At 35.7% G+C, this 21,319-nt stretch overlaps 1 protein-coding gene across 3 annotated transcripts in view; it reads left to right on the top strand.

Moving 5' to 3' along the window:
- fidipidine (coiled-coil domain-containing protein 93) overlaps positions 1–21,319 on the top strand; it is a 100,471-nt gene that overhangs the window by 73,214 nt on the left and 5,938 nt on the right. For all 3 annotated transcript variants that reach the window (XM_089255944.1, XM_089255946.1, XM_089255945.1), the window contains 7 exons: positions 8,295–8,368; positions 10,166–10,322; positions 13,134–13,205; positions 15,529–15,637; positions 15,837–15,919; positions 16,004–16,041; positions 17,221–17,305. In XM_089255944.1, the coding sequence (XP_089112070.1) occupies positions 8,295–8,368; positions 10,166–10,322; positions 13,134–13,205; positions 15,529–15,637; positions 15,837–15,919; positions 16,004–16,041; positions 17,221–17,305 (618 nt within the window). The remainder of the gene's footprint in view (positions 1–8,294; positions 8,369–10,165; positions 10,323–13,133; positions 13,206–15,528; positions 15,638–15,836; positions 15,920–16,003; positions 16,042–17,220; positions 17,306–21,319) is intronic.

Raw genomic sequence — 21,319 nt, 5'->3', positions numbered from 1 at the left:
CTAATACTTCTTTCTCGGTTATCGCTGGGGGCCCCCAGATATCTCAAGTAGAGGTGCTTCCAAAAATAGGATCCTCATAGACAATGTCAGACAGGATTAAGCGTGTTCATCTCTCAACGGATTAAGGCACTCACGGAAAGACGGATGACACCGCGGTAACAAATAACAGGTTTATTGCAACAATTAACAATTAAACATAATTTCGTTAGAAGTTAAGATATGCTACACAGCACCAAGAGCTGTGAGCAGACAGAATATAAATTTACATTTGAGAATTAACGGTTACAACCAGCGAGTGAACGGAGTAAAGCAGCGACGACCTAACATAGCTCAGTCCTTTTATACACAGCACACATCTCCGAGAATATGCAAATGACAATCCATGCAACAACCGTGGATCGGTTGTGACGAAGGTTGGCAGCGACTCCTTGTACGTCACTACAAGCAGAACATCCCCGAAGCGATGACGTCGGCCAGCAATGACAGAATTAGCGTACCGCCACAGCCACCCTCCTCCTCAGCGAAGCGGTCCTGGAAAGCGGAATCGGATAGGTCTTCCTCTCTTCGAGAAGATAGGTGATCCTGGAAGTTTGCTGGACGTCTGGAGATTGACCTATTGTGGTGGACCGTCCGGATGTTGCTTTTTCTCCTGGATCACCGGAGACAACTCTAAATCTTTCACTGGAAGAAATGCTGGCTTCATTCTGTCCAACGATACTCATCTCTGAGCATTCTGGAACTGCAAAAGAAAAAACTTCGGCTTTCGCCTTATTACAAGGAATGGTCCATCGTATGGCGGTTGTAATGGCTTGCGAACTGCATCATATCTAACAAAGACATGATCGCAAGTGAATAAATCTTTAGGAATATAAAACAACCTTAGTACCGTGACGAGTACCTTGTACCGGCTTCACATTATGGAAAGCCGCTTTCAGCTGTTGAATTAGCTCAGGCTGGGCCAATTCCCTCACAGATTCAGTAAATAACTCTCCAGGTAGTCGTAATGACTGTCCGTAAACAAGCTCAGACGACGTATGTTGCCAGTCCTCGCGAACAGCATTGCGCAGTCCCAGCAGAATAAGTGGCAAGGAGTCAACCCACGAATTATTTTCCACACACTTCAAGGAAGCTTTCAGAACTCGATGAGTTCGCTCAATCATGCCGTTACATTTAGGATTATATGCTGTCATTCTGCATATCTCGATACCGAATGTTTGAGCAAGTTTCTTGAAAGTTAGAGATTCTAATTGCCTGCCTTGATCACAAATCAATCGGGCCGGAACACCAAAACGCACCACCCAATTAAAAAGAAATGCACGTGAGCACGTTGGCCGTTATATCAGGCAAAGGAATAACCGCCAACCAACGGGTGAACCTATCTATGACTGTCATAGCAAAACGAAAACCATTACACACTGGAAGTGGGCCAATAAAATCAAGATTTATAACTTGAAATCTGGCATTCTGCATTTCTATGAAGCCTAGGGGTGAGTACGTGTGTCTATGCACTTTGGCTTTCTGGCATGGTACACAAGTTTTGCACCAAGCGGCAATATCCTTTCGGATAGCTGGCCAGACATACTTCACACATATTTGCTTCAATGTAGCCCGTGTGCCAACATGAGCCAATCCATGGATCGAATCAAAAATCAAACGTCTAAATTTTTTCGGAATATATAATCTAATGGGAGACTGAGAAATATCATAATACAAAGTTAAATTTGGCACTTCGATTAATTTTAACTCCAAACTGCACATGTCTGGATTCGATAAAATGTTTTTCAATTCAGGGTCATCCAACTGCTGCAAAAATAATTCAGAATAATCAATATTTACAGGATACTCAATTTCCTCAACCCTTGACAGAGCATCTGCAACAGAGTTCTCAAGGCCAGAGACGTGTTTAAAGTCTGGTAAATTGAGATATAAACTCCAAGTGACGTAAACGTCTCGGGGAGCATTTTTCAAGTTTCTGGGTGAATGCATAAGGCAGGGGACGATGATCACAAAATACAGTAAATGGACGACCTTCTAGCATATAAGAAAAATGTATAATTGACAAATAAATAGCTAACAATTCCTTATCATATGCAGAATAATTTTTTTGAGCAGAATTTAACTTCCTTGAAAAAAATGATAATGGTAAGAGACCATCAGCAGTGATTTTATGCAAAGCACCAGCAACGGCGATATCACTGGCATCGGTAAAAATAACTAATTTTGCATCAGGCTCAGGATGAGCAAGCTGCGTTATTTTGACAATGCTATCTTTACATAGCGTAAAGGCTTCAATCAGATCAGTAGACCAGTCAATATCACGATATGAATTTTTACCGCCAGTTAGCAAGGCGAAAAGAGGTGCCTGCAATTCTGCTGCTTTAGGCAAAAATCTTCGATAAAAATTAATAAAACCCAAAAATCGTCTTAAATCTTTAACTGTTTTTGGCAAAGTATAATTAACGATTGCATCAATTTTATCTGACAAAGGTTTACAACCATAAGCATTAACAGTGTGACCAAGAAATGAAATTTCAGAAACTCCAAAAACACATTTAGTAATATGACATGAATGACATGAATGTCGCTCTCCACTTGTTAATACAAGAATTACAGAAGACTGGATGTTGTGAAGATATTTATATATATATTGTTGTGAAGATAAATATCTTCACAACATCCAGTCTTCTGTGTGCATTTAGTAATATTAATTGTTAACCTATAATTTTGTAAACGTTCAAATACAGTTCGTAAGTGCATTAAATGATCATTTTCACTATTACTTGCAATTAACAAGTCATCTAAATAAGGAAAAACAAAATCTAAACCAATAAACACTTCATTTACAAATCTCTGAAAAGTCTGAGGGGCATTACATAACCCAAATGGTAAGAATAAAAATTCATATAATCCAAATGGAGTGATTACAGCAGTTTTTTCGATATCTGGTTTGTATACAGGAATTTGATTAAATGCTCTCACTAAATCAATTTTACTAAATACAGTCTTACCGTATAAACCTTGAGAAAATCTTGCAAATTTGGCAAAGGATATCTGTCTGGTTTAGTTTGACTATTGAGCTTCCTGTAGTCCCCTGTGGGCCTCCAGTCACAATCGCCTTTAGGGACCATGTGCAAGGGACTTGACCAAGGACTTTTTGACGGGCGACAAATCCCATGTTGCAGCATATAATTAAATTCAGCTTTTGCTGCCTTCAATTTAATAGCGTCCAACCTGCGAGCTCTGGAGTAACCAGGGGGACCCACAGTCTGAATACGGTGTACCGTATCATGTTTGATCTCGGTAGAAGGACATGTTCTCACTTTAGTGATATCCACATACTCCTGCAATAACATATGGTGTTTAGAATTGCCAACTACGGTTTTAATTACCGGCAAAGAGGTCGGCAAAATTTTGCCACTACTACATGAGGATGTAGCGGGATCACATAATTTGCAATTTTTTATGTCCACGATTAAACCAAAATGATCCAAAAAATCTGCGCCTAATATAAGTTTCGACACATCAGCAATTACAAATAGAAAGTCGAAATTTTTTTCAAGTCCAAGATCGAGTGACACTAACTTTGTTCCAAACGTTTTAATTGTGGTACCATTGGCAGCACTAAGCGTGTAAGATGTTTGTGGTCTACAACCCCTAAATGACTTGGGTAATATGCTAACATCGGAACCACTATCGACTAAAAATTGTAAACGTGATTTCCGATCACTAACAAATAGATGGTGACTAAAAGTCATACCCTTTTGGTCTGGGGTCACCACATCCAAGACCGGGTTTACTAGTTTTAATAATCACACGGTTTAACACACTTGCTCGCCTTATCGCCATATTTATAATGGTACCAACAAAGGCGTGACCGTCGATCGCCAGTTCGCTCTACCCTAGCCCCTTCATTCCGGAGCCCTCGGAAGGGATACTTAGGGGTCGAATTATCCGAAAATTTTGCAAACTGATTTTTTAAAGCTTTCACTTCACGAGTTAAGTCATCAAGCTGTGATCACAAAGAATCCATATTTCCAACTTCTGAACAGTTGGGAAAATTGAAATTTGTTACATCAAATACTCTATCAGCGAGATCAGCAAGATCGGACAACTTCTCGTTCAAAATAGATAATACCGATTGAACGCATTCGGCATATGCGAGAGCCATATAGTCCTCAAAACACTATCGGAAAAATTCGAACCAGCTAGGTCCCTCATTTTGCAAAGCAGTGCCGAAGGTCTCGAATCACCTAGGGATAGTTCCTGAAGCAAAGTTCTGATTCTACAAGATTCGGACACTTCAAATGTTTTAATTAGTTGATCCTTAACCACTGAATAGGGACATTCGGGATCAGGATTTCTGATCAAATCAGAGACAGTAAACAAAGTTTGCTGATCCAAAATTGCAATCAAGCTGCAATATTTGGTACTTTCTGTAGTAATTCCAGACAATTTGAAATTTGCCTCAATTTGGGCAAAATACAATGATGGATTTTCGATCCAAAAATTTGGTAAACGCAAGGCAATTTTTTAACATCACACGATGCTTCTGTTTGGGTTACTATACTACCAGAATTAAACATATTGCAAATAACCCGAAGTATGAACAAAAATATAAATGGAAAATTCAATAATAAAATCCTATAAATTCAATTAAAAATTAGGTGTATAAACATATACGAATTAAAGTTTAAAAAAGAAAATTGTATAAGCATATGCATACAAAAGCAATTTGCAGCCGGATGACACCGAAAAGAAAAACATAGTTACCGCCCTTTGGTGTTCCGCATCACAATTCCAGTCTTGAATAATCCGCTGGAAGAACTACGGGTCACCAGATTTCTCGGTTATCGCTGGGGGCCCCCAGATATCTCAAGTAGAGGTGCTTCCAAAAATAGGATCCTTATAGACAATGTCAGACAGGATTAAGCATGTTCATCTCTCAACGGATTAAGGCACTCACGGAAAGACGGATGACACCACGGTAACAAATAACAGGTTTATTGCAACAATTAACAATTAAACATAATTTCGTTAGAAGTTAAGATATGCTACACAGCACCAAGAGCTGTGAGCAGACAGAATATAAATTTACATTTGAGAATTTACGGTTACAACCAGCGAGTGAACGGAATAAAGCAGCGACGACCTAACATAGCTCAGTCCTTTTATACACAGCACACATCTCCGAGAATATGCAAATGACAATCCCTGCAACAACCGTGGATCGGTTGTGACGAAGGTTGGCAGCGACTCCTTGTACGTCACTACAAGCAGAACATCCCCGAAACGATGACGTCGGCCAGCAATGACAGAATTAGCGTACCGCCACACTTCCAATAAGTTTACACTTATGGTCAATTCAATCAATTCTGAGAAACTAGATTTATTTGTGCAATATTGTCGGCCCAAGGCCTATACAAGATATTCAAGAGTTACCTGGAATATATACTCGTATTTATAAAACCCACATTTGTATGGCGAAGTTTTGCCAATGCTTGGCGTTAAAAGCGACTACGCAGATTACACTTGCCAAGCAATCAGAAGGAAAAATATATGTAGTTGTTGCGAGTCAGTGTCAATGTCTTTCTGTGTTGTGAATTTTTGTAAATAAACTCATATTGTGATTGTTGAAAAGTCATCTTATAATTAGAGTGGAATCAGATATTCGTTATCAATCAACACAGTCAGTATCCCAAACATGGTGACCCAGACGTGATATGAGCACGCAACCTTCTGATATACCTAAGACCACCATAATACCATTTGTGTTACTTGAATTTCCATATCTAAATTTTGGCCTCTGTTCAGCAGCTTAAACTTCCCAAAGATTTATCAGTGATTTTATGTCCGGGTTGGACAGTTTGAATCTGGTCTTTTTCTGGCTCTTTCCCGAATGCTTGGCATCCAAATTGCAAGGGCGGCTGCATATATTCGACAGTGCAGTGTGGTGGAAAGGTTCCATAGGCCACTGTAGCAACCTTTGATGTGCCACATGCTAAAACAATTCCTGGATGGCCCTGACTCAGACTGGTATGAAGCTCTCCTGTTGGTCTTTCTTGGGTTAAGGTCAGTATACAGGAGTGACCTTGATGCCTCAACAGCCCAGCTTACTTGTGGTTCTTCACTTCATCTTCCTGGTGAGCTGTATAATGATCAGCCATTGTTCAACCCTCCAGACTACATTGCCCGATTGCAGAGGATCATCCGCTTTCTGAAACCAATGAATCCTGTATGACATGGACTTCCAACAATCTATGTTCTGAAGGAGCTTGCCACCTGCATTCATGTCTTAATCCACCATGGTCCCATAAAGAAGTCTCTCCAGTGCCCGTAGGAAGGTCCGTTCTGTGTCATGCATAGATTGACCAAGGACTTGGTGGAAGTAAATGACAAAGAAAAGGTGGTCAACATCGACAGAATAAAGCCAGCATTTTTGCTGTAGGATGAAGCTGTTCAGGGTGACTCATCAAGTTCCAGTGATAAGAACAAAACTTACATCTCCGGATATGGTCGAAAGGTTTGGTTTCATCTCGCAAATGAAGTGTGAGACTGGTGGGGGAAGTTGTGTGGCTGAGTTTCGCCTCTGCTTGGTGTTAAACCTAAAATTATTGAAAAAACTGAAACCCTATTCTGTTGGCCCTGATGACATCCCAAATTCCATTCTTAAATTCTGTGCTGACAAAGTCTCCGACTATCTTTTAATCCTGTTCAATGTTTCACTAAATACCGCTATCCTCCCTAGTGACTGAAAAATCAATAAAATTATTCCTATCCACAAATCGGGTTCACTTTCCAATTCCCTTAACTTAAGGGCAATAGCAATCATCTCCTCCTGCTGTAAAATCTTCGAACATATTGTAGCAAAAAAAATCTGTATCCACTTAGACTCCAACTTCCCCTCCCAAACCAACACAAGCTTTAGACAGTCTCTTTCTACTACCTCTCAATTGGCCCTCTTCGTCCCCAACCTCTTGGGAGCCATTGATAAAAACCTACAAACTGATATCATTTCCCTACATTTCTCTAAAGCCTTTGATAAAGTTCCCGGTGATAAACTTCTTAAACTCTCATACCTTGGCCTCAATGTACAATTACTTAATTGGGTAATTGGATAGAGGCTTTCCTAAAACATTATAAACAGTTTTTCCATTTTAATTATCATAACTCCCCATCTGGCGCTGTAAAGTCTGGGATCCCCAAGGATCGGTCCTCTCCCCATCACTTTTCTTAATTTACATCAATGACCTCCCAGAATCTCTCAACTGCACCACTAGATTATTTGCTGATGACTGTAATTTACCGTATTATTCACCATAAATCTGATCAAGAACTTCTCCAACATAACCTGGGTTCTATTGTGGACTGGTGTTCTTTATGGCAGATGGCCTATCAATATCTCAAAAACGATTCACATGAAAGTTACCCATAAATTACTTTCTCTTGAATACTCGTACTCCATCAATAATTTAACATCCCAAGTTCCTCAATTCAAATACCTCAGTGTAAATTCATTCGGTTTGCTCAGGACTGCTGGTCATCTTTCGTTTCCATGTCTGAACTTAAAAATGAACTTTATTTCCTCCCTATCTCTACTCTTCGTCTAATTTCTCGATTAACATTGTTATATAAAATTTCATACCATTGGTGAATGGAACAAACTCCCAAGCTCTATTGTCGAATCCCCCACTATCACTAGTTTCTTGTCCAATATCAAACAACATCTTTGTCACTTTCAATCGCATTCTCTTGTATAGGCCCCAGGGCCAACAATATTGTATAAATAAGTAAAATAAATAAAAGCGACTATGCAGATTACGCTCGCCAAGTGACCGGAATAAAAAAATATATGTATACTTGTTGCGAGTCAGTGTATATAACATGCCAATGTCTTTTTGTGTTGTGAATTTTTAAAAATAAATTCATGTTGTGATTGTTGACAAGTCATATTATAATTAGAGTCAAGTCAGATATGCATTATCGACCAACGCAGGCAGCATCCCAAATTTGTTAGCATGCCATAAAAGAGTTTTCTTAGCATTTTGGTCTATTCACTTTTTTTTTGGCATGGATGCCTTTAAAGTGAATCCTTGCTTATCTGAACAGATATGTAATATTGTGTTTCTTCATTCAAAGTTTTTTAAGCAAATGTTTTTGTTTGAAAATAAATGTCAATACAACAAATTTTATATAGTTTTGCAAAAAAGTACATTTTGCAAAATATATATGTATTGCAAAAATACATTTGCAAAAAAGTTGCAAACTTTAATAATCATCTCTTTTTTTATGAATAGTTACAAGAAACACAGGAAAAATATGTGAAAGAATTGTTTCAGTTGGAAAATGCTGAGACAGTTGATAACAAGAGGTATTTTTCATATTTATCAAGTAAAAATTTCCCAAGTGTAAAATTCTACTGTGTAGTAAAAATTACTTTAAACCACTAAGAATAATACTGAGTTTCTGTTCTCAAAGGAAAATAAAACTCACAATATTTCAAAATAGCTGTAAGCAATTTTTAGTAGGTTTACTATATAAGCACTTACTTATATTTCATATGGAAGCATTACATTTGATTTTGTTCATGAGATAAATCATTTTATTATATTTATTTGTAGGAGAGTTAATTTTTTTTCAAAATTATATGCAGAGTTGTTTAGTTTAACCAGTCAGGTGGTTACAACAGCATATGCTGCCGTGCAAATTTTTAATCTAATTATTTCAAATTTTAATCAGGAAAATTCATTTTATTAGCCTCGAACTTTTAAAAAAAAGGGAAAAATGAGAAATTAATTGGACAGCTGACTGGTGGGGCGGCCCAATGTACAATCACTTTGGTTTCTCACTGCCCTCCCCACCCCAAAGTGCCAGTTGTCCCTTCAAAATAAACTTCTGGCTATGGTCCTGCCTCAGACATTTTAATTTTCTTTCCATAAGTTGCATCACATCTATCACACTAGGTTTAATATCCCTGATGTTCTGTATTCTAGTAAGTGATTTATGAATAATAATCAACTATATACAAGGTGATTATAATTGAAATTCCTATTTCAAGACACTGTAAAATAAGAACTGTAGAAGAATATTGAGAACGTGATGAAGACAAATAACAATTTACAAAACACTGACATATGTTTTGGCACTCATGGGTGTAGTTATCAAAGGTGGAAAAAAACAAACAGGTTTTGTCCCAACGAAAAATGTGGTCAGAATTAGAGAGCATCTGCGATGATCAGAGTTGTTTCCTTCACTTCAGTATTTTTTTCTCAGTTTTGACATTTTTTCCACCTTGATAATGGGCACTCATGAGTGTTGAAACATATGTCAGTTTTTGTAAATTATTATTTGTCCTTATCAAATTGCCTGAAACTAGAGAAGAATATTGACAGTTTTTCTTTTTGATTAAAGAACCACTAATCAGAATGATTTGAAAATGTGCATGAATACTCCTGAAGCAGTGGAGTTTTTTAGCAAGGAAAAATAATTAATGTATTGATAGATGGCGCTGTACTCATAAAATATCAAAAATTTGCACTGGGAATGGATGCAATAGTCAACATAGCTCAATAGTCAAGCTAAAATGAACATTTGTGAAAGGTTTCTATCTGCAAGGGGCGGTCAATATGCAAAATTTTTTGTAGGAATCATCTGGATTCAAAAATGTTGTCTCTCTCTTTCTCCCAGCAGTTACAATATTAGGAAATTCTGCGAAATGTCACATTAGTGCTGAAAATTCACACTTACACATTTGACATTTTTGTTCCCAGAAAAGTAGAAAACAATAATCCTATGCATGCATCCTTTTGTCGTTTATGTATTTTTTGTCAGGAATTTTCAAGTTATTCACATCTGCACTGGCAAACAGTCTATGCAAATGCAGTGATTGCCTAATTTCAAAATGTCAACGAGTATATGTATACCTTGCATGCACATGTGTTGGATACCTTTTATTATGGTCATATTACTTTTCCATGGTCAGACAGTCATGTAGAAGCAGAATTTTTTTATTTTGACTTATTTTCAGCCTGCCAAGTTTTTCTGTATTGAAATTTGTTTTACCAAAAAATGAAACAATTTTTTTTTGTAAAAAATTTAATGGTTTTTTCCTGTTTTCCATCTCATTGATGTTATAATTTTAGTAACTTTTTTTTTGTTTCATGTCCAGTGTACTCCATAAACTTAAATCACTCGTAGCTATGAATGAAAATTTGAAGAAACAAGAACAAGAATTTCGAGCTCACTGTAAAGAAGAAATGTCTAGACTGAAGTTAAACATTCAAGAATTGAATACATCCCCTGAAGAAGGGTTCTCAGAAGATGAAGTTAGTGGAATTGTCTCTTTTTTTTCTCTATTGATCCTTCATAGTTACATTGGATTATTTCAAAAGACCAGAACACCCCAGAAACTTGCAGGGTTAATAAAATGGTCAAGTTAGGAAGTCTAATTTTACCGTATGCCTTAAATTTGCATTTGTCTTGCCTGAAGTTCTTTCTGTTTTGACAGGTATTGTGATTAAACTTCTACCATACATGAAGAATATACTTAAAGAAGAGGCAATACTGCAATGTATTCTTATGATATCTGCATTTGCTTTTCCAAAGCAACAATGAACAAACCATAGACCTGTACTCAATGAATAATGAAACAACAGGATCCCCAGCATTATCGGTAGCAATATGTTACATGAGGTTTGATTTCACAAATACAAATTTGTGGTCACAGTCCTGCTCTTAACCTATTAGAGGTTACATTCGAACTGAAGTACTAGTATTTGATAATTGTTATGAAAGATAATCGAGATGTGGATCCCAGGCATTGTTTCTGGATTGCTGATTTAATGGGAGTAAAGGTTATAGGACGACCATGTGTCCCATATTTTACTGGACAGGCTTCTCACCTGCTACAGATAGTCACATCAACTACAGACCTTGTTTTGCTACAAAAATAATATAATGGCATAAAATACAAATTTATACAAAAGAAAGAATGTGATGAAAAACATTATGCAGCTCTTGAGGACATATTTGTTCCTTTCTAGAGTTCCATAAAATATTTTTTAATGTAATGTTTAAATTCAAAATTATGGAAATAGCAGATTATTTGATTTTCTTACAGTAATTTTTCTTTTTAAATCTCTCATTGATCTATGGCAATTAGCTATGATGGCCAACAAAAATTTCATGCACATATGGGAAAACTGAAAAATTCTGATAGAAGATGTTTCATCACAGAATGGAAAAAGGTTGATGTTTGATTAAACTAACCAGGGATCAATTCAAAGATTGAACTTGTGACTTTTCATTATCAAAATGTTGATTTTGTGTTCAATTTTAAATTGTGTTATATTTACCATCTCTTAATTTAGTGAGGGATAATTGATATGTATGTGACAATACCAGAGAAACACAATTTATGCTGCCCAGTAGGAAATAACATGCCAGGAAGAGAGCCCACCTGTAAATAGTGTCCTTAATAATGAAGTCAAACAGTGTGCCTCTGCTTATTAATTATACTTTAATGGCTCCTCATTAAATATTTTATGCAATAATCCGCACACTCAAATTTCATTTGCCAATAATGAAATATCAAGGAAGAGAAGTTTGTCACATTTTTTTGTTACCCTAAACTCTTTTATGAGTCTGATCCGCAGTGAGAGAAAGCAACCCATCAGCTTTTTAGTTGGCATCATATGACACTCGGCAGACAACGTGAATATGCAAAGCTTCTAAACATTAGTAATTCTTAAACATTAGTCCTCAGCTGTGGAACTTTGGTATTTCTATTGATATTGCTATCTCAAAGTCAAAATATGTTTAAAATTTTTTCTGGCCTTGCCAAACACTCTTAAATCAATTTATTTACAGTCTGAAGTTTTACTTTGTACCAGGACTGGATAAATCTCCAAAACTTTGCATGCCCAAATCATATTTAATATGCTAGTACACTAGTTCTCAACTTTTTCTCCCATCCCGCACCCCAAAGCAATACAACTTACTTTCCCCTCATCCCCTTTAATAATGAGTTCTCCATCTATTGGAACAATTAGTTTCTTCTGTTATTAATAAAATAATTTTATGCATTAATTTCACTTAAGAAAATTACATTGTAATTAATTTGGTTCGATATCTTTACTAGGACCATTTGAGTTTGGCTCACATGTGTGAACTCTTCAAATCTAAACTTGAAAAAAGAATCATCAAACTATTTAAAAATCATTAAAAATGAAGGTGCATATATGTCTACCTCTCTCTGGAGCGAAGAGGTTAATGTCATTTTTGGCTATGATTAAACATTTAATTGTATCTTTTTTAAACCAAAATAAAAAGTTGCTACTTTTTAAAAAATTTTGAAATTCTGAAATAATGTAAGGTTCAATGAATTCTTCACTTATTGATTACAACCGCAACAACTATAAATAAGTATTTATTTGACACTTGATTAAATTTTTTGATGTTTTTCCTGAGTTATGCTCATGAAAGTATCAAATCTAATCCCAATATACTAATAACATGAGGTACAAATGTAATCAAACTGCAAAATATTTTGGGTATTAATAGTATTGTTTTATCAATCAAACTGGAGGATAAATACAATTGCTTATCGAAAAAGAAACTTTCATTTCATACATTTCTTGAAGCAGAAGTCAAAAAGTGAGGTTTCAAAATATTAGTTTGATTCCTACTTTTTCAAGAAATAGAAAATTCAATTTTTATCATTTAAATTTTCTGAATTATCACTCAACTTGTTATTTATTTTTCCATCTTTCACTCCTGGTTAAGAACCACTCAGCTATCATTAGGCATTTATTTGAAAAAAGACATACTGAAATTTTAAACTCCTAAAAATTTTTACATGCCTGGGGCAATAGGGATGGAGCCCTGCTAGTGTAGCCCTTCTCTGTATAATATTTAATTTACATGTGATTAAATGTTCATCATGTGACCATTAAAAAATAACAAACTTACCATGGCACCATTTATTTGCAATGATGCTGAATTTAGTTCAGTACAATTGTGGTTGAATTAAACATGGCAAAAAAATTATGCAGAATACATAAATTAATAGATATAATTTATAGAATGGTTTTTATTTCTGTTTGAGTGTATTTTGAAAGTATTTTATTCTCACACAGGAAAGACAGCAGCTTATAGAAAAGCAATATGGTGTTGCCAAAGAAAAACTGCAAAAGATACGAGTGCTGCTGGTGAGTTACCGCATCTGCATAATTATTGCTTCCATTTGAACCCGCTACATTTCATTCATGACCTCACATAACCACAGCAATTTGCAATGTGTATATAATCATTAGCCCTTTTCAATTCTCTGTTTAACGTATGTCTTGTTTAATTTTTTCTATTTTTCTTGGTCTGGTGTCTGTCATCCAGTAAACTCCATTCAGCTTTTTGATCTCACCACTGCATCTTTTGTGGGCACTTAGAATATCTATATTTCTTGCCCTATCTGCTTTGGTGCTTACATTTTTAAAAACATAATTTTGGGTGCTTGTTGCACTTCTGATGCAATTCCTACACCAACTATTTGTTCCAAAAAAAAAAAAAAAAACCATTTAATCTCATTTAATCTAAACCTTAAGTATTTCAACTTTTCAGAATTGGTTCTAAGCATTGGGTAGTATTAATCCAATATACCTAACAAACAACCATTTGTGAAATACAAGAAAAGAGTACCTTCATATGAAAGTTAAATTGTACAGTGGAAAAGTGAAGCAGATGCAAAGATAAAGTGCTTACATTTAGTTAGCAAATTTACTAATCCTACACTGTGGTATTCATTCAGAGAAATATCATAATAGGAACACACATATTTTTGTAAGCAGTGTACTTTCTCTGTAAGGAAAAAGTCCAGATACACACTAAGATGATGTTATTATAGCAACTTTTGCTTTAACCCTTTCACTCTCACAATCAAACAGGGAAGCTGATATATCAACCCATTGAGCATCAAAGGGTTAACCTTCAAAGAAGTTGCCAGTAATGTGTACTGCCAATTTTATATATATATTTTTTCGACATCATTATGAAGTTAAATTTATATAATTATTCCCTGTGTCAAGAGAAACTTTGTCTAGAACACTATCTTGAAGAACATATAGCTAGAAAATATAGTTTTTTTTAATGGAATGGCAATTTAAATTATACATGGCAATTGATCTTGAAAACGGTACCTGAATTTAAATCAGCTTGATTTAAATCATAATTAGACTCATGATTTAAATCACTTGATTTTTCTTAAAAAAATCATTGATTTAAATCACAAAATTTAAATTTCGCTTTTCCTTTATATAACTTCAATGATACTAAAGTAAAAGTAACCTATTATGGTAGGCATGTTATTGATATGTGGTAAAGTTGATGATTAAAAGAAACATAGAATTCTTTGGGGTAGATATAGACTTAAACTTAATCCCTATATACAGTGCGGAAAGCAAGCTATTCTATTTCTATGAAAAGAAATTTCTATTCCCAGAAAAATATAGGGATCTAACCTGCACTAAGTATTTTCAATGTGTTACAATGGGGCACCAGGGTTCCCCTGTTGAAAAAACAAATTATTTTTTGGATAAAAGCCTTGAATTCTATTCCCTAATTTCTGATTCAAAACAATAATAGATGTTTTACCAACATAAATATCATTGGGCTTTAGACTTTTTTACTGTTAATGCTAAAATTTCGAGTTTGCTCATTTTTTTTACCAAAACTCATTGAATCTATGAAAGAATAAAAATTTGTAATTATTAAGCAACATCGTGCAAGACGGGAACACGTAATAAATGCATCCATCAATTGTGCAAGAAACAATCTTGTTAATAGAATTTGTTTTTTACTTGGTTATGCTGAATGGCCATTTGGTTGTACATCGAGTGAATTAAGGAAACCTGTGCCATGTGTGTGATACTGAGTTGCCACCAGGCATTCACTTTAATCGGGGAGGGGCATTCATGAATAAAAGCACTTTTCTCTACAAGTAAAATGTTAATCCATAAAGAGAATTTGGGCTCAACAACCTTTTCATGTTGCATAAACACAGATTTTTGGCATTTATATTTCTTGATTGTAGTTTATTCATTAATGCTGAATTAAATTTGAGAGGTTGGGGGGGGGGGGGAAAATAGGTAGGTGATAGGAAAATATGCATTCTTAATGATTAACAAGATTTGTTTTAATTAATAAGCAGTTAATTAAAACAAATAAATAAATTAATTAAATAATAATTAAAATAAAAAAATCTGATTTAAATTAAAAAACTTTTTTTTTTCAAAAGTATGTGATTTTTTTATAGCCTGCTTGAAAAAAATCTCAGCCTGTGCATTTCTCTTCCTATTCATCATTTATATCTCTCATAATGTTTTTTGTATTTATGCTTGTTTTTTAAATATTGGTGGGTATGGTTTTTTTCTGACTTTTATTGATTCCCAACAGGAGTTGAAGCAGCATTTTAAATGAACTTGTGTGAGTACTAAAAATATGTCTGTGGAAAATGAATTTTGATGTGGTTCTTTCTTTTAGGCTCGAAAAAATAGAGAAATTGCAACACTACAGCGGAAAATTGATGAAGTGCCCTCTCGTGCTGAACTAAGCCAATATCAAAAACGTTTTATTGAGCTTTATAACCAAGGTTTAATTCATTTATTTGGTACATTTTTTTATGCTTTCAAATAAGTTGATAAGATGTTTTAAATAAATGTCAGCTTCTGGTGAGATTATGTTCTTTTGGTTTTTTGTGAAAAAATTCTTCTTTTTTTTTCAACATAGCCAATGATATTTGCAGTTCATATGAGGCTATAATTTATTGTTTTTTTATTTCATATTTACAGTGGCTGCTAAGCATAAAGAAACCAAACAGTTTTATACCTTATATAATACTTTGGAGGATACCAGAATGTATTTAATAAGAGAGGTAACATTACATAAAAGAAATTTTAACAATGTGAAATTAAATCAGTTATTTTCTGTGCGTGAATTTCAATATTTGATTTTCCAGGTGGATCTTCTGAATTCAATTCAAGATAATTTTTCTGAGTAAGTTTTTTTTTCCAATTTTGCATCATTTGCTGTTTATTTTATAATCAAATTACACAAACATCAATCTAAGCTGTTAAAATGCATGTTGCATATTAATTATACCTTACCGATTGCCATTAAAATATCTCGTAAGATCTTGGTTCATTCCTGTTTTTAAAAATGAAATTTTTATGATTTGATATAGAAAATTTTCATTGACTCTATTTTTCTTTGGAATGTCTCAATAGAATATACGAATATGAAGTATACAAATACGAATACAACGCCACAACAGGCAAATTGCCCAACGAGGTGGCTGACTTAAGAACATCATAGATCCCCGAGCCATTTTTTGGAGGCCCTACCTACTACTACTACACCACACATGCACCCCCGGAACCCCCCAACGAATCGGTACATGCGGGAATGTGCGTGTATGTGTAGTGAAACCTGACGTGAAGTTTTGTTGTTTCTCTGTAATGCTTGTTATGTGTAGTGCTGCCATCTGTCACAGTTTTTCTAATTATGAGTGAAGTGTTATGATTGAATGATTTATCGTTGTAGGACTGTTGCTCTCTGTGGCGAGACTTTTTAACGGGGAGATAGACTCGCATTTGGGCCTTGAAGTTGGGAACCAAAGAAAACCAACTTCAGCTGACCACCACTGTGGGGTTCGAACCCGGATCCTCGCATCGCGAGTCCATCACAGCGGCATATATTTTACCATACAAAGATTAAATATATTTTTTTACTTAACTATTAATTTCATAACTTGTACATAAGTTGTGTGAAAATACACGCACAAAATACATGTAGATTTTTTTGGCATTGTTGTGATTAATCAGGATCATGCTTAAAAGTTTAGGGTGAGTCAATTGACTCAATTTTGTCAAAATTTCCAAATCAACTTTATCATTTTTTTTCAAACAAATAGTCATTTAAATTATGTTTCTGTCTGTAAGATTATAGCAGAAAATTAAGAAAGAAAATGATGAGGTGTAGAGCATTTAGTAATTTGTATGTGTATCAATGTCATTCATCATATTAATTTTTTCAAACACAAAAAATCTGTAGAATTTTTTTTTTCCAATTTCACTTGTCTCCTGAATGTAACTCAACATATGATCATAATATTGTTCAGTAAATTTGCCATATCAAATGAATATTTACCTCTTTTTTTTCCCTCTCTCTTACAAGGGCCATGTCGAATTCTGTAACTAAAGAGCAATTTCTTGTTCAGCTTGATCAGATTGTTGAAAAACTTCAGTTGAACAAACAGAAGGTAAGTATTACAACCCCTCATTCCATGTGTCTAACCCTCTAACGGTGAAAAAAATTCCATATATTTTTTTAATGCAAAGAAAAATTACTTTAAAGTGATCACTTTATTGTGGACATTATTTATCTGTCACCTGAACTACAGCCAAACCTCACTTCAACGATACTTGATACAACAATAAATTCCTCTACAATGATATTTTTTCAGAGTCCACAGAGAAAATATAAATATCAAAACCACCAAGCTCTTGACAATAAATCCATATTTATTTGATGAGGTCCTGAAAGAAATAATTTCTACACCCAGAAAAACAAAACAGTTTAATATTAACCACTTTTCGGTCAAAGGATGTAATATTGTGTCCAAACACGAGTGGAATTAATTCAAACAAGTTCACTGTTTCTTTTCTCTCTCCTGATCATCCTGAAGCTTTATTGCAACATTACATTTTTTTTCCTTTTGACTTTTTGTATACCCTGATTGTGATTCCCCCCCCCCCCACATATGATGTATCTTAGAAAAGTGAAAGAGAACAATTTGGGTGAGGGTGAAAATAAATCTTTGTACCTACATTCTTACCACCTTATCTATTATAATGTCTTATTTCTTCATTTTTTTCTTCCTTTTTTCTGACATGTGGTTAGGTTAGGACAAGGTTGCTATATTTATTGCCAATTCGTAGAATAAAGAGCATCCAAATTTCTTGTCAATTCGCTTGTAAGCGGAGTTAAGGACTTGAAAAGGCTTTCACCAAAGATAAGAAGTCAGTCCCGATTCCTCCCTCTTTCCTCGAGCCAAGATTATGGTATTATTTTGCAGGGAAAACATGTAAACCCTCCCATCAGAAGAAAAAAATTTTGAAAACCCTTCACCCTAAGAAAATCCTGCTACCACTCATAGGCCAGAAATTGGTGTACCGATCATGATGTTTGTATTGACACTTTTCTTCCAAAACACCTTTCACGGGCCAGATGAACTTGGCATTCACGTTTGGTTTGTAGGCTAAGGATGTGGTGTGGCAAAATCTGGCATGTTTCAAAGAATGAAAGCCTGCAAGATTTTTTATTTTATGCTATACTAGCTATAATACCCGGCGCTGCCCGGGTTTTCTTAAATGAGGCTTTTTGGATCACATGATATCTCCCTCTTTCTTTGAGGGACATGCAAATCGTGTTAACCAATATGGCGACTTCCTGCGCGACTCATGAAATAAACAAATCTATATTTAAAGAAACGTAGAAATGGATATACTTTTTTCCTTTTTTATAGGGCGCTAAGTTTTTCGACCCCCCCCCCCCCGAACTTCAAGTCATCCATCTGCCTGTTTCAGCTTCCAAAAATGCTTAATTAATGCAGTGGAATTTTTTCGATGTACTTTTTATGGGTCCATAATTTCAAAATATCCTAACCCACATTTGTTTATGCAGTTGAATATCAAAAGACAATACGGAGACATTAATTTTCATGCTTGAGAAGATATAAATAAAAAGTTGAGATCAATGTTATTGCATGAATAGCCAACTCAAAAGTAGGTCCGGATAATTACTTCATATTTAATCTCCTGAGCTTCGTATATCTCTAATCGACCTCAATATTTCAAAAACCGAGAATTCAATACAATTTTTAAAATTATTGATGTGACAGAAAACCCCACCAAAAATTTCCCCATTTATACAGTAGAATCGACAACACTGATTTCTATGAGGATCACCCTTTTCCTGACCCTCAAAGTGATGATTATGACGTCTATTCAAAAAGCCTCATTACTGAGAGTATTGAAAATGTGGCAAACCATTATAAAGGCATAAACTATTATACGTATACTGGCAGCATTAAAGAAGTGACAAAACATTGTAAAGGCATAAACACGTCTGAAACGCATTGCTAGGGAACCTCGATAACCAAAGTAAACATTCGGAAAGTGATTGTTGAGACACAAAAACCATTGTTGCTCAACAGTTTTTTGCCCATTTGGGTCATTTGCCTTGCTCTGATGAAATTCTAAAGTAGCCTATCATTCAAGTCGAGTCCCATTTGGTATATATGCAAAATTTGGCGACGATCGATCTAAAATTGTAGACTTGTATAGAGAACGCACACACAGACAGACAGAAAATCAATTTTATATATATAGATACACAACCCAGTCAGGTTCATAGATGTCCCCATCTATTTGTGATTTTTGTCAGCTAATTTCTGTGTCTGATACATGCTTATGGGAAAGATAAGCTCCCAAAAAATTCAGGCCACTCAGTTTCAGGGTGTCTACCATCACTGAATGAGAAAAGGGTCACAAAAAAGTCACAAAAGTTTGGGTGAAGATCAGAGATTTTTTATATTTTGAAGTTTTTTTTCTGAATCACTGTATTTTCTCCCTAAAATCTGGGCTTATTTTGTATTGGTGGCATTCAATATTTTTTCTTCTTTTACTGTTTCTTTTCGCCAAGTTTTTTTTTTTGCTGAGGTTGGATAAACAAAAAAAAAAATCAGAATAAAGACATTATCTGTCAATGTGTATATTGGGGCAGACATTATGGATAGGGGAAAATGCTATTTAACTGGATGAACAAAAAAAGAACTGTTTCTGTCTTTGCTTGTTGGAACCTTTCAACATCTGACAGGACATGACCCTCACATCATGCAGCAGGGCCCTAGGTTGGGATCTTTTTCAGGTCTGCAAATCCAGAGTTTTCACAAGGGGGGGAGGGGCTCTATATGGAATTCATAGCATGAAAAAACAAACAATGATGGTAATTGTCCCATGCCACATATACAAGCCAGATTTTTCATGGGGCCCCTGTATAGTGTATTTATAGTGTGAAAAATAATAAGAATTATTTCGGGGCCCTGTCAGCCCATTGTCAGGTTATTGACTGTCGGAATTGGAAAATCTGCCTGCAGTATAAGTGTGCCCTCACAAAATGGTTTTGTCTCCTATGCATAGGCGGAGATAGACTTGGAACACAGTCATTATTGCTGGGGGCGCAATGATGATGATGATGTCAATTCATATATATATTAGATCAGGCGACTCCACCTTTGACGCTAGGAGGGCATTGCCCCTCCCCTATGCCCCCACCGTATATCCGCCCATCATGGGCAGAGATACAGGGGGGGGGGGCGTGGGGTCAACGCCGATCCTTGAACTGATGGGACAAACTGCTTGTTACTCACTCCTCTCCCTGTTCAACAATGTTCTAGGCTCTTTTGAGCCCACTATTGCCATGTATATGCAACACGGCCATTGCGCACATGGCTTAAAACAGTAGATAGTAGTTTTTCATCCGCAGGACTCGTTTTCAACATGTGCAGATGCCCCTGCAGAGCCTGTTTTAGAAAGTTTCGTCAAAGGTACCAAAGGAACTCCTATATGATGAAAACATTGCAGGGGGGTTTCCTACAGTTGCCAGACGTCCCTTATACCCATTCTGCAAGGATGGATTACAATGAGGGTGTTCAGGCCATCTCGTAAAGTTGCTATGGGGATACGGGGGCTTTTCCCCAATCTATGTCTGCTTATGCTGGGGGAGGGGGTCTTTTGTGGCTTGAACTCTTTAGATTCTGTGGGGTGTTGTATTAAAATGAATTTTAAATTGAAAAGTTTTATAAATTCAAAAAAAAATTTTTTTTTATTGTAGTCGGAGAGGGTTCTCCCTCTGGTGAAGCTCCACATTCATCACTACTGAGGGGCTCCACGCCATGTTGGCATGTCTGCGTATAAGGGGCCATACAAATATTATGGGGGGATGTAAAGTTTCTAGATTTGCTGACTTTTGATGACAATGGAGGTAGGGATTTGAATGATTCTTATGTCACATCAACTACTGAAAAAAATGAAATATTCATAATGGCATCTCTTCACTGGAAATGCCAAAAATAAGAAAAACCTTTCCCAAGTTTGTACGCACCCCTAAAATAACATCCCCCCCCCCTATTGATCAGTCCCTGTAGATCTGCAGCCCCCCCCCCCCCCATGTCTTGTCTTACTCATTGAAGAAAGGGGGATCAATTAAACTG

The sequence above is a fragment of the Pholcus phalangioides genome, unplaced genomic scaffold (genome assembly GCF_987345545.1).
Source record: "Pholcus phalangioides strain wild (caught in Gottingen) unplaced genomic scaffold, Ppha-v1.0 ptg000004l_1, whole genome shotgun sequence".
Classification (NCBI taxonomy): Eukaryota; Metazoa; Arthropoda; class Arachnida; order Araneae; family Pholcidae; genus Pholcus; species Pholcus phalangioides.
This window is presented reverse-complemented; position numbering and strand designations above follow the sequence as displayed.